General features: G+C 42.5%; 1 protein-coding gene across 1 annotated transcript in view; it reads right to left on the bottom strand.

The window, feature by feature from the left end:
- The window catches only part of Cdrt4 (CMT1A duplicated region transcript 4), a 39,629-nt gene extending 12,487 nt beyond the window's left edge, over positions 1-27,142 (bottom strand). Inside the window, exon 1 of the mRNA XM_035448121.1 lies at positions 27,088-27,142. Coding sequence (XP_035304012.1) covers positions 27,088-27,142 — 55 coding nt within the window. The remainder of the gene's footprint in view (positions 1-27,087) is intronic.
- Between the last annotated feature and the right edge of the window lie 354 nt (positions 27,143-27,496).

The raw sequence follows: 27,496 nt of genomic DNA, 5'->3' as shown, positions 1-27,496 counted from the left end.
AGGGTTTTTGTGGGTTTTTTTTGTTTGTTTGTTTGTTTTATCTCTTCTCCTGTGATTCTCAAGTCATTCTCTTTCCTTGATCCTCCTCTGAAGGTCAGGCCACCAGACTACACAAGCCTTTTCCTCACAGTGTTAGTTCCTGATCCACCACTATCACTATTAGTAGGGCTTCATGTCAGAGTTCCATGCAAACTTCCGGCCTCAACATCCCTGGGACTAATCACCTCCAATTGTCAATGTCCTACCTATCAATCCATCTCCTTAGTGTCCTCACTTCCTGCTGTATTCTGCTTAAATTCCATGCTCCCAAATTACTGTTCTAGGCAACCCACCTGTGAGGGTTAGTCTGCTTTGTCAACCTCATTGGATTTAGAGTCCATATGGAAGCACACCTCTGGATCTATCTCTGGGTGTTTCCAGAAAGGTTTATCTGAGGAGGAAAAACCTATTCTGAACATGGTTTGTACCATGCTATGAGCTGGGATCCTCTGCTAAGTGAAAAGGAGAAAGCAAGCTGATGGCAGAATCCATCTCTCTCTGCTTGCTGGCTGTAGGTCCAATGTGTCAGGCTGTCCTATAGTCCTGAGCTATGCCTTCTCTGCCATAGTGGATGGCGTCTCTTCTCAGGTCATGAGCTGAAGCAAAACCTTGTCATGTTGTTGCCTTTGTCTGGATAAGAAAGGAATTAATACACCACCTTGGCCCCTCTGTCTACCACATTTTCATGGCAAAGCCCCAGCACTAGTTAAACAAAAGCTGGTCCTTCCGCAAGTGCCCCCATCTCAGTCACTAGACCTGCACAAAGATGAACCTGTCTCACATGAAATGTCAACAGCTGACATTTCTATGCTGTACTGGGTATCAAGCACACTCTAAACGTTTTATGCTAACTAATTAATTCTGACAAAATTCACTAGAGCCTGTGGAGTCTATGGAGTAACCTGTCCAAGGTCACACAGCTACTAAATGACAGGAATTGGGATTCACACTTGGGCTGTTTAGCTGCCAAAGCTTTCACTTCATTATTGCCTCAATCTCAGAAGCGTGTCCCATTGCTAGCCCACTCTAAGACCTCCACTTAACTGATCTTTTCAATTTCTCATTTCCTAAGAAATGGTTTCAGACTCCTGTTACCTGCTTCCCCTCCTCATTCTCAGCTACTGTCTTTTCTAATTCCAGAAAGATCCAAGAATCCACAAGATCCAAGAAAGCTCTCATCTCCCTCTAAAATTCCTACCAACTTCCGACCATGTACTCCCAACCATTCTGCCTTCCTTCCACTAGGTGGATGAAGTGACCCTACTGTTATAGAAGAACGGCTTTCCACTTATGCCCCAGGCCTCTACCCTCTCATCTCCCAAAACATAATGGTCTTTGGTAGAGCTGGGCATTCTTATCCTATAGAAACATTTTCCCACTTAGCTTTCATGACAGCATGCAGAACAAATCTCTTCCGGCATCACTTGGTAACCTCCCCCTTGGTCTCCATTGGCTACTTCTGCAGTCTTTCTCCATTTCATCTCCACACAGCCATCCCCAACATGACATCAACAGTTATTTGGCTCTATATCTCACTAAATGTCGAGTATAAATCTAAATGCTGAGTGCACCTCTTTATTTGTAGGACAATCCCACCCAAACCTTTCATTGTCCTGACTTCTCCCAGATCTTGCAAACCCCTTGCAAGTACATAAGGAGAAACACAAAATGGAGAAGATATGATGTAACTGAGGTGAATGGATAGTCCTGGGAGAACAGATAACCCTGACCTCCAATTAAAAGAGCAGTGTCTCCTTCCCTAAAGACCAGGAAAGAAGTTGTTTAAATTGGAGAGCAATCTTCAATCAGCAGTTTTACAGGAATCTTTCTAGGCATGAATATACACAAGTAGCACACAGCAGAGCAGAACAGCTAGCCACATAGAAAATATGTGTGGGTATCACGCCAGGAAATCTGGGAGTCCTGACAAAAGAATTTTTTGTCGGGTCAGAAATCCAACTAAACAACAAAGGTTTTAATGTGTCTCTTTGGCATGGTGGAAGGATGCATCAAATATTTCTAGGATCTAGGAACAAGCCCTTTGCAGTGTCATGTGGGTGTCCTCTCCGGGGCAAAGGCTTGACCTTTGAGAGACAGCCCTCTCCTTGACGTTCCAGGGGGTGACTGACCGAATTCACCAATGTTTCCATTGTGATGATACCACACATTAAGCAGTTCATTTTGAATAAAGTATAGTACAAAATTAACAGGGTGAGTTCACAAAAGACCGGGAACATGAGACAGTAAGAGGACTTGTGGATTGCTGTGACGATGAATAAGCTAATTCACACTGAGTACTAAACACAGATTTAGCCACACACTAAAGGCCCCTTAGTTAGGCTATTGTCATCATGGTTAATATTCCGGATGGGGTGTCTCCCACAGTGCCAACACAACATGATGCAATGTCCAGGTTTGAAAAATTAACAAAATTCATCTCACCAAAAATGAGTCACTGCATGGAAAAAATAAAGAGAGCCTTGAAATAGTATATAAAAAGATGTGCTTGTGGGACCCCTCTCAACACAACTGATCCCCCATCACCCATTTTGGTCCACCCATTTTATTTTCAAGGGCCAAGAGCACTGTTTACACAATCTGTCTACCAAAATAACACTCTGTGGGGCTGATTCCTGAGCTCAGGCAAGTCTAGAGTATCTGTATTCACCTGCAGCCACACAGATACACATATGCACTTAAACACACATAGTTCTGAGCATAAGAGTGTATGAGCCATGCACATATGTATTCATGAATACATACATAAGCACCTGTGTAAGTCACCAGTCACATCTGTAACACCTGCACATATACCCCGCTCACACCTTTGACATTCTTTATCCCATCTGAGACCTGTTTCATTCCTGGGTGTCTGTGGTCATAGTCAATAATGACTTCAGAAGGAAAACTGGGTCGAGAAACATTATATTCCTACTGGAAATAATCTGGGACTTAGGTAGGAAAACAATGCTAATGGAGTCATAAGGTGAAACAAAAGAAAATGGAAGTCAGGAAAATGTCCAGGTTCCCCTCTTGTCCTAGTAAGCTTCAGGTGTTGACTTGACCCAGCCTAGGGTCACCTGAGGTAGTCTCAACTGAGGAATTACCCAAATGAGACTGGCCTATAGCCATGTCTATGGGATATAGTCTTCATTGTTGACTAACATAGGAAGGTCCAGCCCACTGAAAGCAGTGCCATCCTGGGCAGATGTTTCTTCTGGGCTGTATAAGAAAACTAGCTGAGTGATTGCCTGGTAGCAGGACAGCAAGCCACATTCTTCCATGGATCCTTCCTTGAGGTCCCCACCTTGAGTTCCTGACCTGACTTCTCTCAATGATGGGTTATGACCTAAAAAATAGACCCATTTCCTCCTCGAGTTGCTTTTGACTGGAGTATTTTATAACAGCAACAAAATGCAAACTAGAATACCTCTTCATGATGTACCTTGAATATTTTTTCTGAGTATTTTTTACCCTGTTTCCTCACTCAAGACAGGTAGCATCCTAACTGATAGGATGTGATGCTGATCCACTAAGAGCTACATTCCTTGCTTTCATGAAGACCAAACCTCTGAGCTATTGGCACGAACTATATTCTGTAATTTATAACTTCAGTCTGGTTTCATAATAAACAAGAAAGCTACCAACAGTGCTGTCCAGGATGAGGACAAGATGAACTCCAGAGCACACAGAGCAGTGTGTTTTTCAGAGAGGAGAAAGACCTCATGTTGCTGTTAGAGTCTAGGGATCGCCTTGTTTCCACAGTGTGGAAGTTAGGCGTAACTAGATTAGAAACTCAGAAATATTTACCCATTTGATATGCTATACCAATGAAGGAAGCCACCTCCCAGGAAGAGTAATGACAAAAAGAGAGCTCATTCCTATGCCTCTCATAGCCTTTAGCTTAGGAGAAGTGCTGGACAGAAGGACACACACACAAATACACAGAGAGCACATACACACCACATACATAACCACACACACACACACACACACACACACACACACACACACACAATGAGTAAAATCTCAACCTCAAAGGGAGGTTCAATGCACAGGGCTAAATAGTTACTCAACAGCACAGGGCTAAATAGTTACTCAACAGCAACTGGGACCATAGACCTGTGCTAGACAGACTACACCCTACTATTCCCACTATTCCTACTATTTGTTTTTTCCATTGTTTGTGGTTGATGTTTGAGAAGAGGTCTCACTATGAAGCCTTGGCTGTCCTAAAACTTGTTATGTAGACCAGGTTGGCCACAGATCCCCAGAGATCAGCCTACCTCTGTCACCACAGTGACAGATTTAAAGGCAAGCACCACCATTCCCAGCCTTCAGTTCATACCTTTACACATTATCCATAAGCATGGCTGTGTCTGGGAACATTTACTTCTAACAAACAGAATATAGTCAAAGAGAAAGGTCGTCACATCTGAGACTAAGTTAGAAAATCAGCTTCTATCTTTTTTTTTTTCCTTTTTCAAGTGTATGTGAGTGACATGCTTGTGGGGGCGTGGGGTGCACGTGCACATGGAGGCCTGAGGTTGATGTCATGAATTATCCCTGGTTATTCTTCCATCTTATTCATTGAGGCAGAGCTTGTCTCAAACAAGCCTAGTGCTCACTGGTGTGGCTAGCCTCACCAGTCAGCTTGCTCTGGGGATCCCTTGTCTGCTTTCCTGGACTGGAGTTACAGGTGGGCCTTTTCACCCATTAGTCGTTTACATGGGTTCTGTGAATCCAGACTCTGGTCCTTGGGCTTGCTAGGCAAGCGCTTTAACCACTGAGCTATCTGCCTGGTTTCCAGTTTCATCAGTTTCTTACACATGACGCCCACCCCTTTGCTTACACTGAGATAGAAGCTGCCATGTTGAGTTGCCCCATGTAAAGTTGCCCTGGGAGATTTCAGCCCACAGCCAAGCAAAGAACTGAAGCCCTTAGTTTGATAGCAGATAAAGAACTTAAGCTTACCAATAAGAATAACCAGGTGAACCATTTGGAGGTGGATTCTCATGAAACCATAATCTCAGCCAAAGCTGTAACTCTTGTTTCCTAGAGAGACCAGGAGACAGAGGCAGACAGTGAAGGCACATTCAGATTACACACACACACACACACACACACACACACACACACACACACACACACACAGTGAGCTCAAGGTATTAAGTAACTAAATTTAGGGTAACTTGTTACATAGTGAGAAATAGCCAGTATAAGGAAGGCTCTTTGCCAGGTAGTCTAAGAAAAGCAGCCTGTGAGTGAGACTGGGGCAGAGAAGGGTTTCCTATGCTGGAGCACTGGGAGAGTTGATTAGATAGTTCCTCCTTCCTTTACTCCCATCTCTAGGAGACAATAGAATTTCCTACCAAAAGAAGTGAACTTCTATGTGTGATGGTTTTAGTCTTCACTGTCAACTTGACTGGGTTTAAAATCACCTAGGAGACACACCTCTGTACACATTTGTAAGGCTATTTCCAGAGGGATTTAACAGAGGAACAGAGAGTCATCCTGAATATAGGTGACACCATCTGGTAAGCTGGGTCACTATTGAACAAAAGAGGCTAAAAGGAGAAATCAACTTGACATCAAACATTTCTCTGTTTTCAGAATGGAGATGCAATGAAACCAGCCGCCTCACTCCCACCACCATGCCTCCCCGCATGATGGACTGTGCCCTCAAACCATGGGCCAGAATAAACCCTTTTCTTATGCTACTTTCCTGGGGTTAATTTGTGAGAGCAATGAGAAGAGTAACTAATACCGTGTGTAAGAAATTGAAGTCTATTGACTGCTCCAGAAATGAAGGTGTGCTTCTAACAAAGCTGATTTTGACAAGGCCATGTGGTCACCCATGCATCAATACTACCCTGTGGGGCCAGGGTTGGAGTTGGAGTAGGGATGGAGGGAAGGTCTGGATGGTTAAGGTGCTTGCCTCACACATTCCTTGATGCATATAAAACACTGAAATTTTATGATTTTTTTTTCTTTCTGAAGATCAAGTAAATGTACATGGTATCCAAAAGGTTTTGTGAAAGTGTCAAGATCAAAACACTAGGTCTTATCACAGGACTATTTTCTCAATACTGCTACATAAACACTACCCGGGTTCTACCTAGGCCTTCAAGACCAGAGGCCATCTTCCTTTGCTACTCTGTGAGCACACACACACACACACACACACACACACACACACACACACAGGATTATAAGGGGGTTTTAGGAGTAGGTTTCCCATAATCTGAGAGCACAGATTGTAGAACAGGGTGGGCTTAAAATACCTGCCTGCCACATGCCTTGCTTTGACTTCAGCTGTCTGGGCTAACAGGTACGCTCCTGCCCAGAATATGGAGCTCCACAGTGGATTCCATAAAGCCCAAATCTTCAAGGACCCCCATGAGACTTTTCCATGAATTGCTCATCATCCCAGACACAAGAATAAAGAAGCTGTTTTCCCGTACAGAAGGCCCCTGTGACTCACCACACCCCCCTCCCCAAAGGTCTTATTCAGCTGAGGTGGGAGACCCACCCTTCGAGTCCAGTTTTCCACACCCATGTCACTTTTCCTCTCTGTGCCAACCCATATACTAGCAGTAAGAACTGGGCTTCCCTGCACCTGTCTGTCTTCCATCTCTAACCCCTGTGTCCCTGTCCCTCCTCTCATAGCAGCAAGCCAAAGAACTGGAAGTGTTGTAGGTCATTACCATCCCACCAAATGCATTCCTTCTGGATTTACCCTACCCAAGAAAACACTGCCATCCCCCAACCTTCAAAACTCTCTTGTTCTCATTCCCGGATGCCACTCAAAGGAGAAAAGCTAACTTTTGCCCTCTGGGGTGGGAAATGTGAAAGGCACTAGCCTAACCAAGCGTGCTACTATATCCAGACCGCACATCCCTCCCAGGCGCTGCGCCCAAAGGGGCACTGATCGGCTTTTCCATCCACGGAGTGGAAATTCTAGACGCAGACGCAGAAAGTGTCCAGACCAAGCCTGCATTCGCTCCTCTGCCAACGGCCGTAAACCTGTTTCTGTCCCGCTGGAGCTGCAGTGTGGAGCCAGAAATCTGGAAGAATTTAACACGTAGTGGGTTCGGTTCAGACACAGGAAAACATTGTTCAAAGTAAACACTAGAGTCCCTCCCTCATCATGCAGGAATGTGGAGCCGGCAGGGTCTGAGCTCAGCTGCTTCTCAAGAAGCCCCTGCTAAGCCCAGTCCACGCCCTGCACCAGGCTGCACACACACAAGGGGACCCTCTGCCTAGTCTAGCCTGCAGGCAAAGGCAAGCTCTGCCCCTGACCTGAGAAGCAGGGAGCCCTCGTGAGGGGAGAGGGGCTCATGATGCTGTGGGACTTTCCATTTCCTTTGCCTCCAAGCGCTGTGGAAGAGTTGCTTTTCCTGGCGAAGAAAGAAGGCTCTGTAGTGGCAGCAAGGGGCTGTCTCCTGCCCGAGTGTGTGTGTGTGTGGTGTGTGTGTGTGTGTGTGTGTGTGTGTGTGTGTGTGTGTGTGTGTGTGTGTGTGTGTGTGTGTGTGTGTGTGTGTGTGTGTGTGCTGTGTGTGTGTGTGTGTGTGTGTGTGTGTGTGTGTGTGTGTGTATTCCCTGGACAGGACAGGACTGGGCCACCGACATGCGCTTCCCTTTCCCTGCACCTTTAACTAATTCCATCTCTCCAAAGCCCTGTGCCAAGGTCCTCGCCCCACTTCCGCTGACTCTGGAAAGTGGAAAGAAAGAATTGCTTTATCCAAGGGCTGTAAAATGGATTCCAGAAAGTCGGTTCATGTTTAATCATTTGTGTCACTCTGTCCCTGGGCCTAAAAAGTGCAGCCTACATTCCCTTCACACAAACGCACAGGGCTGAAACAAATGGTTGCAAGATTTTTCACAGCGCCGGGAGGAGGGGAAAATCTGAGCGAGGAAGGGTTTGAGGGATGCAAGAAGTTCACACGTGTCTATTGCTGGGTTTTGAAAGTCCTCAAAAAAAGCTCGTGTTGAAATTCAAGCCCTGAGAGGACTGATGATACTCTTGGGAGATTAAGACAAGATTGCAGTCTGTTAGAGGCCAGTCTGGACTACATAGGAAGTTCTGGAAGTGAGGCCCTGTCTCATTAGAAGGAATAAAGGAGGGAGGAGGCAGGGAAGAGAAAATAAAAGAGGGGAGGAGAAAAGGGAGAGGGGGAACAAGGAAGGAAGGATGAAAAGAAGGGAAAATCTAATTCCCAATATGAGGCTGTAATGGTCAATGTTGCTAACTTGACAGGATCTTCAATCACTTAGGAGACATACCTCTAGCACACCTGTAAGAGATTGCCTAGAAATACTCCCTGAGCCAAGACACATGGCGGGTGGGCCTAGGCCCTATCCCAAAGGATATGATAGACTCTGATGACACCTATGGAAGGCCTCACCATCCAGGGGGAGCAGAAAGGATATATGATAGGTAGCGTTTGGGGGGTGGGGGTGGTAAGAGAGGACAGAAGGGAGAAGGGAACTGGGACTGTCATGTAAAACAATCTTGTTTCTAATTCAAATTAAAAAAAAATCTGAAAAAAATGTGCCATGATTAAAAAGAGAGACAGAGAGAGAGATTGCCTAGATTTGGCTAGCCTGAGAGCATGCCTGTAAAGGGTCCTCTTGATTAGAATCATGGGAGTGGGGGGTTACATGATACCCACCCACGGAGGGCAGCTCAGGGACTGGGGTCTCTGAATGAAAAGGAAGAAGCAAAGTGAACACAGGCATTCAAAGCTATGGATTCCTTCCAGACCAATATGGTTTGATGAAGCAAGCCTCCCTGAAACAGTGTCCCAGGTGATCCAACATCTAAAACAGCTAAGATGATATAACCTTACAGACTACAAAAACAAGGACCTGGCCAGGTTTCTGTGTTTTATCATGATCCCCATGGCATGGGCATCGCCCCCAACGAGCAGGAAGCAGTTTGGAATGAACAACACCCAATTTCCCAAATATTGTTTATAAATTTTTGTTTTCATTTAAATGGGTTGGTTAAATGGTTAATGATCACAACCAGTATCTTTTTAAAGGTAAAAGGGAAATTATGGTATATAAATAATACTTTGTATTGAAATGGATTTTCATTTATTGATACAAATTTAAAGTTAATTTTTATATGTAAATTTCTCCTCTTGTTTGGTATTGTTTATACAGATCTTTTAAAATGTAATGCATAAAAAGTGTAATGCATAATTAAATACAGACTGTATATAGTCAGGTATAATAGTCAAAACTTACAGTTAGGTTAGTTAGGTTTTCTAGATATACAGAGATATATTTGAGATGGATAGATATTCTTCAAACCTTTCAAAGACCTACAGAATATATAGCATTTTAAATGGTTTAGGGTTTTTCATGGAAATGAGACACAGCTGCTCCTGGCACACCAATTATGTCTGAGAGGAAGATGGACATCAAAGAAACTCATTATGGATTTGCTTTCAACATGGCAAGATTAGCCATTTGGACAAGAAACTGCTCTTTCCTGGACTGTTTGTTACTGTATAAACTGGACATGTAGGACCAACAGGAAAGTGACTGCTGAACTTACAAAACAAGATGGCCAGTCTTGAAGGGTTCCTGCTTCATGGAATAGTCTGCCAGACATTCTGCAGGACACAGAGGAAATTGGCTGACAAACTGCCAATGCAGGCAGACAGTTTAAAATTTCCTGCTTTCACTGTGAAGTCTGCCAGACACACTGGCCTATGAGCTAAAGATGGATGATCCAACATTACAGAGGAACTTTGGGTGACTGTCCAGGCAGTGAGATGTCTCTGTCAGATTTAGAGTTTATATATTATCCTTCTGTGGTCTTTGATGGAGTTGAAAACAGATAATTATGGTTATAGCTTTCTTCAGTTATTATAAAAGATGGTACATATAAGACCTTAGACTCACAAAGATAGGATAGATGATAGAACATTTTCTTTAAATCTTGCTAAATGTTAATGGACTAAACATTGTAACTATAGTTCTTACTTGGTAACTGTTTTGTTATATATTTTACTATGTTAATGTTAAAACCCTTTTTTTAAAATTTAGACAGAAAAGAGGAGATGATGGGGGAAGTCCCTCTGTGTATATATTTGCCTTATTGGTTGATAAATAAAGCACTGTTGGCCCATAGGGAAGCAAGATAGGTGGGACTAGGAGTCAAGGAGGATTCTGGGAAATGTAGTAAAGAGGAGTCGCCATGTGATCCTGGAAAGAGAGGACAAATGCCACTGGCGTCCTCGATAAGTCTTTATAAAATATATAGATTAATGGTTTATGGTTGAGACTTAAGACAGAGCTAGCAATAAGAAATCCTAGTCATTGGCCAGCAGCATTGTCACTAATGTTAATCTCTGTGTGTTATTTGGGGGCCCTAACATGGCAGCGGAACTCAGGCAGCTTGTGGAAAGAGTTATTGTTACACTCATGTGCCTCTGCTTGACTGTGGATTCCATATGCCCAGCTGCCTCAAGCTTCTGTTGCCATGACTTCTCTGCCATGATGGACAGTTCGACGGAACTGGTACAAGCACAAAAACAGACACACCATTGGAATAGAATAAAGAGTCCAGAAATACACCCACATAGCTACAGCCACCTGGTCTTTGACTGTCAAAATATACTGGGAAAAAAGAACAGCCACTTCAACATATGGTGCTGGGGGAACTGACTATCCACACTAGAGCAATGAAAGCAGATCTGTGTATAAAAATACATTCAAGACAAATCAAAGGCCTTAATGAAGTCTGTAAATTACCAGGCAAAAACATAGGTAAGATACCTCAAAATATAAACAAGGACTTTCTGAAAAGACTTCAATGGCACAGGAATAATCCTGAGAATTGACAAATGGTATTACATGAAATGTAAAAGCTACTGTACTACAAAGGAAACCATCATAAGAGCAAAGAGACAGCCACAGGATGGGAGAACATCTTTGCCAGCTACACATCAGATAGGGAGTCCATAGAACATATAAAGAACTGCAAAATAAAAATCCTTCTGATCTGTACACAGACTAACGAAATGAAGAGACAGTTCTCAAAAGAAGAACACAGTGAGTGATAAGGGCCTAGAAAAGTGTTCCAAGTCCTCAGCATCAGATAAATGAAATTTAAAACCTGTCAGAATAGCCAACACCAAGAAAATAAATGACAGGCAGAGCTGGCAAGGGTGTGGGGAAAGAACTCCTTGTACATTGCTGTGTGAATATAACATAGTACAGCCACTATGGAAGTCAGCACGGGAGTTCCAAGAAGCTGAAATTGTACCTGTTGTATAGCCCTGCTATATAACTCCAATGTATATACCAAGAATCCAAGTCAACATACCCATGCACTGGTCACAAAAGCTAAGAAGTGGAACCTTCATTTCTATCAACAGATTCATGGGTAATGACCATGTGGCACTTATACACCATGAGATTCTATCCAGCCATTAAAAAAAACGAAAATATGACATTCTCAGAGAAATGGATGGAACCAAAAATCCTTATGTTAAGTGAAATAAGTCAAACCAAGAAAGACAAATATCTCACATTTTCTCCCATCCATGGAGCCTAGATTTAAATGCACAGGTGTTTGGGTGGGACGATGGCTCGGCAGATTCAGCTGTTGATGCCCTATTATGGGAATCTGAGTTTAGATTTCAGAGCCTATATAAGCTGGGTGTAGCTGAATACATCTGTAATCCCAGCACTCCTACAGCAAGGTAAGAGGCAGAGACAGGAGACTCCCCCTAAGCTCTTGGGCTAGCTAGCCTGGAAGACGGCAAGCAAGACCCTATCTCAAACAACATGGAAGATGAGGACCAATGAGATTATCCTTTAATGTCACATATACGCACACACCTAGTTCCACTCACACTTTGTGCATGTACACAGACACATATACATATATTATACATTGTATGCCTGTGTGTGCAACATGTAAGTCCATGCAGGCACAAAGGGGACCATGAAGGGTCCCTTCAGTGAAGGGAAGAAAAGATCTTAAGGGAAGATGGAGAGGGAGAAAGGGACAGAAATGGAATGTGGTAATTTGAAGGCAGAAGACAACTGTTTGTAGGAAAGAAGGGGACCAGCACGATAGGGGAAGGGGGTGAATAACATTAAAGTGAAGTATTATCCATAAAAAAAATCACATGATCAGGAGAGAGCAGCCCAGAAGGGGGGGGAGAACATCAGTGGACAAGGGAGCAGCCTGGAAGCAGAGAGAGAGAGAGAGAGAGAGAGAGAGAGAGAGAGAGAGAGAGAGAGAGACAGAGAGAGAGACAGAGAGAGAGACAGAGAGAGAGACAGAGAGAGAGACAGAGAGACAGAGACAGAGACAGAGACAGAGACAGAGAGCACATCAGTGGACAAGCAAGCATCCCGGAAGCATCGACAGCAGCAGCTTCCAGAACCTATCTTAAGAAATGCCTCCGGGAAAGCACACCTGTGTCCCAGCCAGCATTCAGTGCCATTCTCTGTACAAGAGACCCAGATGCATCAGTGACTACTGGAGCCTCAGACCAGCCTACACAGAGAGGAACGACCTCCAGAGCAATGACATCCCCCACCTGCACCTAGAGGAGTGACCACCTGAGCTTTCTCTCCTCTCTCTCCTCTCTTTCTCTCTCTCTCTCTCTCTCTCTCTCTCTCTCTCTCTCTCTCTCTCTCTCTCTCACACACACACACACACACACACACACACCTGGGGAGGAGCAATCACCAGAGGCGCTTCCCTGCCTGCACCTGGAGGAGCAATCAACTGAGGCACAGACCCCAACTACACCAACTAGAGGAAGAGAGAACCCCCCTAAACCCCAGCCACCCTGAAGCACAGATTCCACCTGTACGATTGGAGGAAGAGGTAGACAACAGTGTAAGAATATATTCAACAACACAAAGAGCAATATGACTCCACCAGAAACTAGTGGTTCCACAACAGCAAGACCTGAACATCCTAATGCAGATGAAGCAGAAGAAAAAGACCTTAAAAATAACTTTATGAAGATGATTGAGGCCCTTAAAGAGGAAATGAAAAATTCCTTTAAAGAAATGGAAGAAAAGATGAATAAAAATATAAGAAATCAACAAATCCCTTAAAGAAAATCAAGAAAAAGTAATCAAACAGGTGAAGGAAATGGTTCAAGACTTAAAAACTGAAATAGAGACAATAAAGAAAACACAATTCGAGGGAAATGTGGAAATGGAAAATCTGGGTAAATGATCAGGAACTAACAATGCAAGCATAAACAACAGAATACAAGAGCTGAAAGCGAGAATCTCAGGCATTGAACAAATGATAGAGGACATAGATTCATCGGTCAAAGAAAATGTTAAATCCAACGAATTCCTTTTTCTTGCCTTTTTTGTTATTTTTTACATTCCAACCCCAGTTCATCCTCCATCCTCTCCTCCTAAATCCAACAGATTCTTAACACAAACTATCCAGAATATGTAGGACACCATGAAAATATTGAACCTAAGAATAATAAAGACAGAAGAAGTCCAACTCAAAGGCACAGAAAATATATTAAGTAAAATAGAAGAAAACATTTCCAACCTAAAGAAGGGCATGTCTGATAAAGTACAAGAAGCTTACAGAACTCCAAATAAACTGAACCAAATAAATAAATAAATAAAGTCCCCTTGCCACATAATAATAAAAACACTAAACATACAGAATAAAAAAAAAAGAATATTAAGAGCTGCAAAGGGAAAAGGCCAACTAACATATAAGGCAGACCTATCAGAATTACACCTGACTTCTCCATGGAAACAATGAAACCTAGAAAGTCTTAGACAGGTATTATACAGACACTAAGAGACCACAGATGCTGTCAAGGACTAATATACCCAGGAAAACTTTCAATCACAATAGACAGAGAAAACAAGATATTCCATGACAAACCAGATTTGAACAATACCTATCCACAAATCCAGCCCTACAGAAAGCACTAGAAGGAAAACCCCAACCCAAGGAAGTTAATTACATCCACAAAAATGCAGGCAATAGATAATCCCATACCAGCAAATCCCAAAGAAGGGAAACACACACACAATACCACCACCAACAAAAACAAAAATAATAAGGACTAGCAATCACTGGTCATTAATATTCCTAATATCAATGGACTCAATTCACCTATAAAAAGGCACAGGTTAACAGAATGGATACAAAGACAGAATCCATCCTTCTGCTGCATACAAGAAACACACCTCAACTACGAAGACAAAATGTGTATTACCTTAGAGTAAAGGGTTGGGAAAAGATTTTCCAATTAAATGGATCTAAGGAACAAGCTGGTGTAGCTATCCCAATATGTGACAAAATAGACTTCAAACTAGAAATAGTCAAAAGAGATGAAGGACATTTCGTATTCATCACAGGAAAAATCCATCAAGATGAAATCTCAGTTCTGAACATCCATGGCCCAAATACATTACTAAAGCTTAAATCACACATCAAGCCCCCCACACTAGTAGTGGGAGACTTCAACACCCAACTCACACCATTGGACAGGTCTACCAAACAGAAACTTAACAGAGAAATAAAGGAACTAACAGATGTTATGACTCAAATGGGCTTAACAGACATCTATAGAACATTCCACCCAAACACAAAAGAATATACCTTTTCAGCATCCCATGGAACCTTCTCTAAAATTGACCACATACTCAGTAACAAAGCAAACCTCAACAGATTAAAAAAATGGAGTAACTTCCTGTATCTTATCAGATCACTATGACTTAAGTTAGAATTCAGCAACAACACTAATTCCAGAAATCTGACAAACTCATGGAAATTGAACAATGCTCAACTGAATCACCACTGGGTCAAGGAAGAAATAAACAAAGAAATTAAAGACTTCCTAAAATTCAATGAAAATGACCGCATAACATACCCAAATTTGTGGAACACGATGAAAGCAGTGCTAAGAGGAAAGTTCATAGCACTAAATGCCTACATAAAAAAGCCGGAGAAATCCCACACTAGCAAATTAACAAAACAACTGAAAGCTCTAGAACAAAAAGAAGCAAACTCACCCAAGACAAGTAGACAGTTGGAAATAATCAAATTGAGGACTTAAATCAATAAAATAGAAACAAAGAAAACAATACAAAGATTCAATGAGACAAAAAGTTGGTTCTTTAAGAAAATCAACAAAATAGACAAATTTTTATCCAAACTAACAAAAAGCCAGAGAAAGAATATGCAAATTACCAAAGTCAGAAATAAAAAGGGGACATAACAATGGACACTGAGGAAATCCAGAGAATCATCAGGTCATACTTCAAAAACCTGCACTCCACGAAATTGGAAAATTTAAAGCAAATGGACAATTTTCAAGATAAGTACCACATATCAAAATTAAATCAAGACCAGATAAACAAATTAAATAGACCTATAACCTCTAAGGAAATAGAAACATTCATCAAAAGTCTCCCAACCAAAGAAGCCTAGGGCCAGGTGGTTTCACAGCAGAATTCTACCAGAATTTCAAAGAAGAGCTAATACCAATACTCCTCAAAGTGTTTCACACAATAGAACCAGAAGGAACACTGCCAAACTTTTTATGAGGCTACAGTTACCCTGATATCCAAACCATGCAAAGACTCAACTAAGAAAGAGAATTACAGACCAGTCTCCCTCATGAACATTGATGCAAAAATACTCAATAAAATACTGGCAAATCAAATGCAAGAACACATCAGAAAAATCATGATGACCAAGTAAGTTTCATCTGAGAGATGCAGGAATGATTCAACATAGGAAAATCTGCCAATGTGATCCATCATATAAACAAACTGAAAGAAAAAAAAACCCACATGATTATTGGTTTAAAGTCTCTTTATTTCCAAGCACAGCCGGATGAAACACAGGCCAGAGCTAGGTTAAGAACCCAGCCAGCGCAGCCAGAACAAAGAGAGAGCGCGGTCCCCACGTGCAGCCTTTTAAGAAGCCCCTCTTACGTCATCCCGGCTTTTCTTCACCCCGCCCTTATGGGCGAGTCCCCAGGTCCACCTGGTACCTGCCCCAGGACTATTGGGCGGGGCTAGGGTTACTCCCTACACATGATCATCTCATTAGATGCTGAAAAAGCCTTTGACAAAATCCAACACCCGTCATGATAAAGGTCTTGGAGAGATTAGAGATACAAGGAACATACCTAAACATAATAAAGGCAATATACAATAAGCCAACATCAAACTAAGTGGAGAGAAAGTCAAAGAGAGTCCACTAAAATCAGAAACAAGACAAGGCTGTCCACTTTCTCCATATCTATTTAATATAGTACTTGAAGTTATACCTAGAGCAATAAGACATCAAGGGGATACAAATTGGAAAGGAATAAGTCAAATTTTCACTATTTGCTGATGATATGATAGTTTATATATCATATATAAACCCAAAAGTTCTACCAGGCCACTCCTACATATGACAAACACATTCAGTAATGTGGCAGGATACAAGATTAACTCAAAAAAATCAGTAGCCCTCCTATATACAGATGATAAACAAGCTGAGAAAGAAATTAGAGAAACATCACCCTTCACAATAGCCACAAACAACATAAAATATATTGGGGTAACACTAACCAAACAAGTTAAAGACCTATATGACAAGAACATATCTTTAAATCTTTGAAGAACAGTACTGAAGAGGATATCAGAAAATGAAAAGATAGCCCATTTTCTTGGATAGGTAGGATTAATATAGTAAAAATGGCAATCTTACCAAAGCAATCTACAGATTCAATGCAATCCCCATCAAAATCCCAGGACAATTCTTCACATACTTCTAAAGAACAATACCCAACTTCATATGCAAAAACAAAAAGCCCAGAACAGCTCAAACAATCCTGTACAATAGAGGAACTTCTGGAGGCATCACCATCCTAGACTTCAGGCTCTGTTATAGAGCTACAGTAACAAAAACAGCTTGGTATTGGCATAAAAACAGACAGGTGAACCAATGGAATCACACACCTATGAACACTTGATATTTGACAAAGAAGCCAAAATGGTGCAATGGAAAAAAGAAAGCATCTTTAGCAAATGCTGCTGACATAACTAGAGGTTGACATGTAGAAGAATGCAAATAGATCCATATCTATCACCATGCACAAAACTCAAGTGCAAATGGATCAAAGACAGATTTCAACAGAAATCCAACCACACTGAACCTCCTAGAAGAGAAAGTGGAAAGCAGCCTTGAATGCATGGGAATAGGGGACCCACTTCCTCAGTATAACATCAATAGCATAGGCACCGAGAGCAATAATTAATGAATGGGACCTCCTGAAATTGAGAAACTTCTGTTAAGGGAAAGAACATGATCAACAAAACAAAACAGCAGCCTACAGAATGGGAAAAGATCTTCACCACCCCAACATCTGACAGAAGGCTGATCTCCAAAATATGCAAAGAATCAAGAAACTAGATATCAAAAATACCCAATAATCCAATTTAAAAATGGGGTACAGATCTAAACAGAGAATTCTCAACAGAAGAAGCTCAAATGGCTGAAAGATATTTAAGGAATTGTTCAACATCCTTAGCCATCAGGGAAATGCAAATCAAAACAACTCTGAGATACCACCTCACACCTTTCAGACTAGCTAAGATCAAAAACACGGATGACAACTTATGCTGGAGAGGATGTGGAGAAAAGGGAACACTCCTTCATTGCTGGTGGGAGTGCAAACTTGTACAGACGTTTTGGCAGTTTGGCAGTTTCTCAGAAAACTGAGAATAAATTTACCTCAGGACCCAACAATACCAATACCACTTTTGGGCTTATATCCAAAGTATGCACAGTCATACCACAAAGACATTTGCTCGGTTATATTCACAGCAGCATTATTCATAATAGCCAGAACATGTAAACAACCTAGATGCCCCTCAACCGAAGAATGGATAAGGAAAATGTGGTACATTTACACAATGGAGTAATACTCAGTGTTAAACAACAACAACAAAAAAAAAACCAATGACACCTTTAAATTTGCAGGCAAATGGAAAAAACATCCTGAGTGAGGTAACCAGACCCAGAAAGAAAAATATGGTGTTTACTCACTCCTAAGTGGATATTAGGCATAAACCAAAGGACAATCAGCCTACAATCAACAATCCCACAGAAGCTAGGTAACAAAGAGGACCCTAAGTGAGACATACATGGATCTGCCTAAGAAGGGGAAATAAACACAATCTCCTGAGTAAATCAGGAAGGTGAGAGGAAGGGGGAAGGTTGGACAGGGAGAGGGGAGGAAAGAAAGGGAGCCAACATGAGGGAACAGGATGGTAGAGTTTGGGAAAGGGCAGAGAAGGAGAGCAAGGAAAGAATTACCTTGATAGAGGGAGCCATTATAGGATTATTGAGAAACCTGGCACTAGGGAAATTCCCAGTATCCTATACACAAGGATGACCCCAGATAACACTCTAAGCAATAGTAGAGAGGGTGCCTGAACTGGCCTTCCCCTGTAATCAGATTGAGGACTACTGTAGTTATCAATATAAAACCTTCATCCAGTAACTGATAGAAGCAGTTGCAGAAATCCAAAACTAACCACTGGGTCGAGTTCCCAGAGTCCAGTCGAAGAGAGGGAAGAGCCATAATACAAGCAAAGGGGTCAAGACAATGATGGGGAAACCCACAGAAACAGTGAACTAGTAGGAGCTCACGTACTCTGGACTGACAGCTGGGGAACCTGCATAGGACTGAACTAGACAGGTGACAGTGGGTGGCTTGGACAGTTTGTGGGACCACTGGCAGTGGCACAAAAATCTATCCCTAATGCATGAACTAGCTATTTGGAGCCCATTTCCTATGAAGACATACCTTGCTCAGTGTAGACATGGGATACGGGAACTGGGTCCTACCTCAATGTGGTGATGGGACAGCCTTTGTTGACTTCCCATAGGAGACCTTACCCTCTATTAGGAGCAAAAGGTAGGGTGAGTGAGGGGAAGATGAGGGGAGCAGGAGGAGGGGAGAGAGGGAAAACTGGGATTAGTATGTAAATAAATAAATAAGTGCTTTACTACCAAAAGAAATCACATGATCATCTTAGTAGATACAGAAAACTCCTTTGACAAAATCCAACTGGAGAGAATAGGGCTTGTGGAAACATACCTCAACATAAGAAAGGCTATATATTACTCATAGCCAACATCATTTATATATGGAGAAAAACTCAAAGCAATTCCATTAAAATGGGAATGAGATGGAGCTGTCCACTCATCCTCACTCCTTTTCAACGTAGTATCCAAAGTACTAACTGGAACAATAAGGCGAGAGAAAGAAATTAAAGGGATACAAATAGGAAAAGAGGTCAAATCATCTCTGTTTGCAGATGATATGATAACATATGTAAGAGATTGCAAAATTTCCAATAGAAAACTTCTAGAAACAATTATTAATTTCAGCAGAGTGTCAGACTAAAGATCAACTTATAAAACCAGTAGCTAACAAGAAGTAGTGGAGCATGCCTTTAATCCCAGCACTCAGGAGGCAGTGGAAGGAGATCTTGACTTTGAGTCTCTCATGATCTGCATAGTGAGTTTCAGGACAAGCAGGAAGACATAGAGTGACTCTAAGAAAAATATCAGCAAAAAATCAGTAGCCTTTCTATACACCAGCAATATACAAGCTGAATGAGGAGATCATGGGTGCATTTCAATTTACAGACTCAAAGACAAATATATTGGAATAAACCTAAGGCAGTGAAAGACCTCTACATGAAAACTAAAAAATTCTGAAAGAAATTGAAGAAGACATTAGAACATAGAAAGACCTACCACCCTCATGGATTGGCAGATTTAACATTGTAAAAATGACCATCCTTCTAAAAGCAATTTACGAATTCAATGAAATCTCAATAAAAATTTTCATGACATTCTTCAAAGAAATAGAAAACAATCCTTAAACTATATGAAACTAGAAAATACCCTAGGTAGCTGAAACAATCCTGAGCAAAAAGAATAATATTGAAAGATTTACCATTGTAAATTTTAAGGTATATTACAAACCTAGAGTAATAAAACAGCATGGTAGTGACACAAGCAGAGATGTGAATATCAATAGAATAAAACAGAAATCCAAATGTAAGCACAAATAACTGCAGCTATCTGATATTTGGCAAAGATGCCAAAACACACACAAGTAAAGACAGCATCTTTTTTTCTTTTACAATAACCAGTATTTTTATTTTTTATTATTTTTACATATTCATTGATGGGGGGGCAGTGTACATGCCATGGCATGTGTGCGGAAGTCAGAGGACAACTTGGGGGAATTAATTCTCTTCTTCCATCATGGGATCTAGGAATCAAAATCATATTGTCAAGCTTGGGGGCATGCACTTTCATTGAAAGACAGCATCTTTAAGAAATGGTACTGGGAAAACAATGTCCACTTTCAGAAGAACAAAATTAGACCTGTATCTATCACACTGCACAAAAATCAACTCCAAGTAGACCAAAGATTTCAATTTTAAACCCGAGATTCTAAAAATGATAGAAGAAAACATAGGCAGTAACCTATACGGTATAGGAGTAGGAAAGGACTTTCTGAATAGGACATGATTTGCCCGAGAATTATGGCCAACAGTTGAAAAGTGGAACTTCATAAAACTAAATACCCTAATTGGTCATCCAATATCAAGTGGTCAGCCTTAAAATCATATAAACACAAGCAACACTAAGAGACCCAGCAGACTGTATTTAGGCCAGGGCAGTCTATGGGACCTCTAACAGTGGAGCCAGTCTTCAACCCTATAGCACAAATGGACTCTGTGAGCCCATTCCCTATGGAGGGATACTGTTGTAGCCCAGATACAGCAAGGAGGGCCTGGGCCCTCCCCCAAACGATATGACAGACTTTGAAGGTCACTGGTAGAGGGCCTCATTGTCCCTGGGGAGGAGTTGGGGGATGGGCTGGGGGGTTGGTGGGGAACATGGGAGGATGGGAGGGCAAGGGAATGGGGGTATAGATATGTAAATATGAATGGTAATTAAAGAATTTAAATTAAAGAAAGAAAGAAAATAGTCACAGAAAAAAGAGCACATCAATTTGAGAGGGAATTAGGGGAGACTTGGGAGGGGTTGGAGGAGTGTGACATTGTAGGGGCTAGAGAGAGAACATGGGAGGGGCTGGAGAGAGAAAAAGGAAGGAGAAAAGTGATATAATTATGCTTTAATTAAAAATTTTTTAATGTCACAATGAAACCCATCACTTAGTATAGTAACAAGCTCTTTGTCAATGGAAATGCACATGGTCTGTGTGGTGAGGTCACAGGAGTGACTGTCCAGATGTTCCGGGACCCAGAACAGTCGTACCAAACTATGATATCACTGGAAACTCTTCACTCAGTTTTAGACATTTTCCACCTCAGTTCAGTCAGCCTTTAGTGGTGATTTATCAAATTTTGTTTTTAAAAGGAGGCAGGAGCCTTTTCTTCACTGAGTAGTAAAGCAGGTGGGGTTTATTTTGGCTTTCAGCAAGTTTCCCTTAGATGCTCTGATATCCTATTTAGGCATCTCTGGGAAGGCTGTTTTCTCCTGCTGTCCTCAGGGATATCCCCTCTCCTTATATTAATTCTTGGCATCAAGAAGTGTATAGTAGCAGACCTTTCTAACTGAATGGTTTTTAAGCACCAGCTGATAATGTAAAATTACAGTGATTCCCTACAAATACCGTCAGTGTTGCTACTTCCTATTCCCTGCTCATCGCGAAGCCCATGCGGGCACCTTCTGGGTTTCACCTCCCAGGCTGGTCATCTTGGGATCCAAACTCACTTCTTCTCCCAACCCACTTTTAGAGAAAGGGACCCAACAGTCTACCCTGGGCTTTTCCCTTTGCCCCCTCTTCCAGAGTTGTCTCTCTAGGCCTCTAGGCTAGGTCTTCCTTGAACTTCAGAGCCATCCATTTATTGGCCTTCCAGACACCTCAGATGTGTTACATGGACCTTAGACCTTCCCCCAGTTCAGATGAACTCTTGGTAACCCTCATCCCATCACCCCACAAAACCATCCCCCTGTGGCTTGCTCTTATTAAACACCACTAATTAGTCAGTTGGTAAAAACCTAGAAGTCTTTTCTCCTTTACATCTCCCTCAAGACTCAATTTATCAGTAAATCATGTCAATTCAGCTTGCAAGCATACTCTAAACCCATTGTTTTATGTATAATGGCAACTGTTGCTGTTAACAGAACAATAGTAATAACAACACACAAATGGTGGCCCCATTTCACCTGTATTAGCTTACTGAGTCATCCCTACAAACGAAGAGTTGAGTGTCAATATTATCCCCTCTTACAGATTAGAAAGTTGAGACAGAGTAAGCTTCAGTGACTTGCTCAAAGCCTATTAGGGTGGAACCAAGACTCAAACCCGAGTATGTGGCACCAGGGACGTGTGGTCAAACACTTGTTCCCTCTGTTGCCTCAGTGTCCACCCAGGTATTCCACAGCCCCCAAACTGGCTTCCTCCTTTCTACTTCTTGCCTTTGTGGAGCATATTTTATACCCTCAGCAGCCAGAGTAACCTTTCATCAATAGGCACTAGTGTGAGTATCATTACTCAACCTACATATCCCTCTCCAGGAACCTCCCCAGCAAGCTAGGGAGTGAAGCCTCAAACTCCATCCATGACTGCCTCTATCCACTATTCTCAGGTCTCCCACTCACCCTCCCCAAACTCACCAAAGCCTGCAGATTTCAACTTGGCTGGTTAGGTTATTCAGCTCACTATTCACTACCCTATCACCTCATGTTATTGTCATACAGTACATATCACTGTTTGGATTTTTCTGTTTTATTTTTATTTATGCCTATGTGAGTATGTGTGAGTGTATGCCACATGTATGCAGGTACCCAATGAGGCCAGAACAGGGCATCAGATCCCCTGGAGTTGGAATTAGAAACAATTGAGAGCCACCAGACACAGGTAACGAAAGGAGACAAAGTTTCATGAGGATGTAGAGGACTGGGAAAGGAAGTTAAAAAGACTCCTGAGGCAGATGACTTGTGGTCACTTCATTTTAACATGTTCTGGCACAGACCTGACCAGTTTGGGAAACAAATGTGACCAGTGGTCTGGTTCCTTAGTGTTGGGACCACCTAGAACACCTATGAGGATGCAGGCTGCTGCTGGGCTCGCCAGAATCTCTAATTCAATAGATCTGGGGTAAAGGCCAAGAATCTGCATCTCTAAAAATTCCCGTGTGAAAACCAGTGTCAGTAGTCTAAGCCCTTGAGAATCCCCAAACACACCATTTCCTCACCCCAGAACACCATGAGGACAGCTCCAAGTGTCAGGGTGCCATTTGCTCTGATGATGTGAGGTGACCGGACTGACAAGAGGCACAAGAGGAGAGTCCTTGAAGGACTCTCTTTAGTTTTGAATGGTGAACAGGCATGACTGAGAAAAAGGAAGAAAAAAAAAAGCAATGAGGAAAAAGCTATAGAAAAGGATATTTAAAAAGTGACAGCCTACACATGGGGCGTACCTGTGCTGTGGGAGAGGGCTATGCTAAGTGGGTTTGAACAAGTGAAAAGTATAAAGGGTCTCATGTTGGTGGACTTTTGTGCTGTGTATTTCCTCTGCTTAGATCAGTAGTTCTCAACCTTCCTAATGCTGCAACCCTGTAACACAGTTCCTCATGTTGTAGGGACTGCCAACCATAAAATTATTCTTGCTGCTACTTCACAACCGTAATTTTGTTAGGGTTTTGAAACAAAATAAATATCCATATGCAGGATATCTAATATGTGACCCCTGTGAAAGTATCGTTTGACCCTCCAAAGGGGGGTCATGACCCACAGGTTGAGAACCAATAGCCTAGCCCATTCACACTCAAGAATTCTGTCTGTGTCTTGCAAGTATTTCGGAGACTGTGGAATGACTTCAAGTAAGGACTTGCACTATCAGCTCTCTTGAGAAAACATTTGTAGCAGAGACCTATAGCTGTCTAGCCATCAAAGAGGAGCATCTGCCTCCTGAACTCCACAAGGGGGCAGATGCTAGAGGCCACAGATCTGTCAAGAAATCCACTGAAGCTGATGATGGGTCATTTGTGGAGAGTGCTGCTAGAAAACGAGAGGGCATTCCACAAATGACCCGGAGCTGAAGACTGTGGCATGAAGGGAAGTTGAAGGCACAAAGACGATGAATGGGGAAATCCAAACACTGATGATGCCCTGTGCCCTCTTCTCATTCAGACTTCACTATAAATAACATTTCTTTAGACAGGGAAATGGGCTTTAGAAGAAAACTAGTCACTCCATGAAAGTGGTATGTTTAGTAAATAAGATTAAAATTCAAATCCAGGGCAGTCGGATTCTAACCTGGGTTTCACGCTATGATTGTCTGTGCAGAAATCCAAAATAATCTATGAATAGAATTACTGAGTTCAGCAAGGCTAGTAGACACAAAGCCCACCTACCCAAAAATACTTGAATTTTTCCAATTTCCACCAACAACAAGAAAATAAAATTTCTAAAAAGAAATTCAATGACAGTGTGGCACTCAAAAACTGGAGTAAAATTAAATTAAAAACAAGAACAAAAATTAAGATCTCAATAGAGAGATGTATCATGTTCATTGTAAAAACACAACAGCAATTACAATACAATGTCATTTCTTCTACATGTGGCCCATAGATTCAATGCAACCCCAACCAAAAATCACACTGGGGGTTATTTATCTTTTTGGAAAAATTGGAAAACTGATCTAGATTTTTTTTTTTTTATCTCTCAGCTCTTAGCAAGTTTTGTTCTATTCTGTCCACTCCCACTCTTCCCACCTGCTCTGCCATCCTTGTATTTTTAAGAGGAAAACAAAGGCTGAGAGTAGAAAAGGTGAGAGGGGGGAGGTCAGTGAACTTGGGCATGGCCTTCACACTGTGATCTAAGGCTGTGATAATTAGACAGTGACATATCAGAACAGGAAAACAGACAGAGGTCACTGAACAAGACACCAGCTCTAAAGGCACCACACAGTTGTGGGCGAAGGCTCATACTATCAAGAAATGCTATTGCTATGTAAGCAATATGACTGTTGTTATGTAAGCAATATGTTAAACACTGTCTTAACTTCTTTTCCCACTTCATTCCCCTTGACTCTAAGACACAGATTAACCGCAACTCAGTAACAGTAAATGAGCCCATGAGAGAGTCAAAGAACACATTAGGAGTCAATTCTACCCTCTAGATTCCAGGGATCAAACACAAGGCAATTGGTTTTGCAACAAGTGCTTTATCTAAGCCATCATGCTGGCCCACATATTTAAGATGTTTTCCTCTTAAAAATACAAGGATGGCAGAGCAGGTGGGAAGAGTGGGAGTGGACAGAATAGAACAAAACTTGCTAAGAGCTGAGAGATGAAAGACTATAGAAGAGCCACTGTTATGTAGGACCCATGAACCATTGCAGAATGACAGGACGGGGTTACAGGGTTGGGATGGAAGTTAATGTGGTTGGCTAGCCTCATTAGCATCTATCTGAGGTCCTGGGATGGAGGGGAAGGAGAAGATCAGGTTTGGCCACAGACAAGGAGGACCCAGGTTGAGGGCAGGTCCTTTGTGGGTGTGACTAGAAGACCATAGACACCTGCAAATTCAAGGATGCAGACCATGGCATGCAAGGGCCTCCAAGGCCCAAAGCATATTTCTACACCCCAAACAAAGCCATTCTTTTCCATGTTCCTAAAAACTCTACAACTACAAAGGTAAAGCAAACATTTGTTTTAGAAATAAACAATAAAAACTGAATCTAAGTTGGCATTTTTTTGCAAGCCTGGGCCTGGCCGGCATCGCATTCCTGCTGTCTGGCTTCAACCAGGCACTTGCTAGAACTTGGCCCTGCTTTTCTCCATGCGCAGGTCAGTGACCTCCCAGTACATTCAACACAGCCCACTCTAAGTTCTCCAGTTGTCTCCTCCACAGGGACCTCCCCTGCCACCAGTGACTATATATAGCCCATCAAAAGCCATGATGCCCATTCCACCTTGAAACGCCTCCTTCCCAACCCTTGGACTCATGTCCTGCTTCCCTTCCTAAACTGTTCTGTCATAGGAGACATATGAGTGGCCTGAGGACAACTAGGACAGAGGAAGCATCAGAAAGACTGGTGTCCAGCTGGGGGTGGGAGCCAGAGGATCGTTTAGGCTGAGTTGTAAGGTTGGCTGGTTTGATCAGCTAAGGTAAAAGTGAGTCAGCAGAGGACAGGCCAAGCCGTATTTCAAAGTTAAAGATGCCCAAGTCAGAGGTCAGAGCACAGGCTATCAAGACATGGCATAGAGGGTTCCTGCTGGGAAATTGGTGTCAGATGATGCTGGGTTCAAGTCCTGATTCTAGTATGTATAAACTGTGTGACCTTAGGCAAGGAAGGAACTGTCCTGCCTGGCCTCATTCTTTTCTATGACATGCCTGTGAGCATCAGGAGAGGGATAAAGTAGAAATGAAATGGGGAGTGTGGGGTGTGGTGAAGGTCCAGGCTAGGCAAGCCGACAGGTTTTAAAGTGTCAATCCTCTATGTCCCAAATACATCTTGAGCCTTTCAAAGGTGGAGGCCACTTCCTGGCCTAAGCTTGGTTCTTGGTACCCAGAAGGAAGTGAGCATTCACACGTGTGCTTTGGGCTATCAGCCCCATGAAGCATTGGTTACTTTTCTAAGCAGTTTGTGCCCCTTCCTGTGTTGTTGGAGTAATGGAAATTATTCTGAGTGGTAGTCCTATAGCTTATGGAATTAGCCAACTAGGGTTGAAGAACAGGTCCTGGGCAGAGGAGCTATCAGCATCCATTTCGTGTCCTTTCCCTGCTTTCTTGACTCAAGATCCTCACCTTCTCCCAGCACCTTCTCCCAGCACCTTCTCCCAGCACCTCCCCTCATTTTCTCAGCAATATTTCTGTCCCTCTCCACTGTTCCCCTCCTTTCCACTCAGACATCCCTAAGTGTTACTTCTAAAGCATTCTCTTGACTGCAAGCCTTCCTTCCATTTTCCCCCCTTGCTCTTTGTCCCAAACCCATTAGTGGGTGGCTATACCATCAGTAGCTTTCCGGTAGTCATCATGGTTCCGTGCCAGTGGCTGTCGATCCATGCCAGGGCCCAGCTGACAGCAGGCTGCTACTTAAACAGAGAGCACAGTCATTGAGGGCCCTGAAAAATGCAGAAGTAAGCCAACCTCCCATTCCTGGTACAAGTCTGGGATCCCAACTACTCTGGAGGCTCAGAGGATTTGCAGGAGGATTGCAAATTCAAGGCCTGAGGGGACTTCAGTGTGAGTTTCAGGATGCTTGCCCAACTTAGTGACACTGTCAAAAACACAGGGTGAAGGTGAACTGAGGATTCAGCTTGGAGGGGGAGCACTTTCCTAGCATGCAACCTCCAGAACTATTTTGAAAACCACAGACAGGCACACACAGGCATACCAGCATACACACCAACAGCCTGA

This window comes from Cricetulus griseus, chromosome 7, assembly GCF_003668045.3.
Source record: "Cricetulus griseus strain 17A/GY chromosome 7, alternate assembly CriGri-PICRH-1.0, whole genome shotgun sequence".
NCBI classification, from domain to species: Eukaryota; Metazoa; Chordata; class Mammalia; order Rodentia; family Cricetidae; genus Cricetulus; species Cricetulus griseus.
Note: the sequence above shows the minus strand (reverse complement) of the source record. Positions and strands in the feature narration are given on the sequence as shown.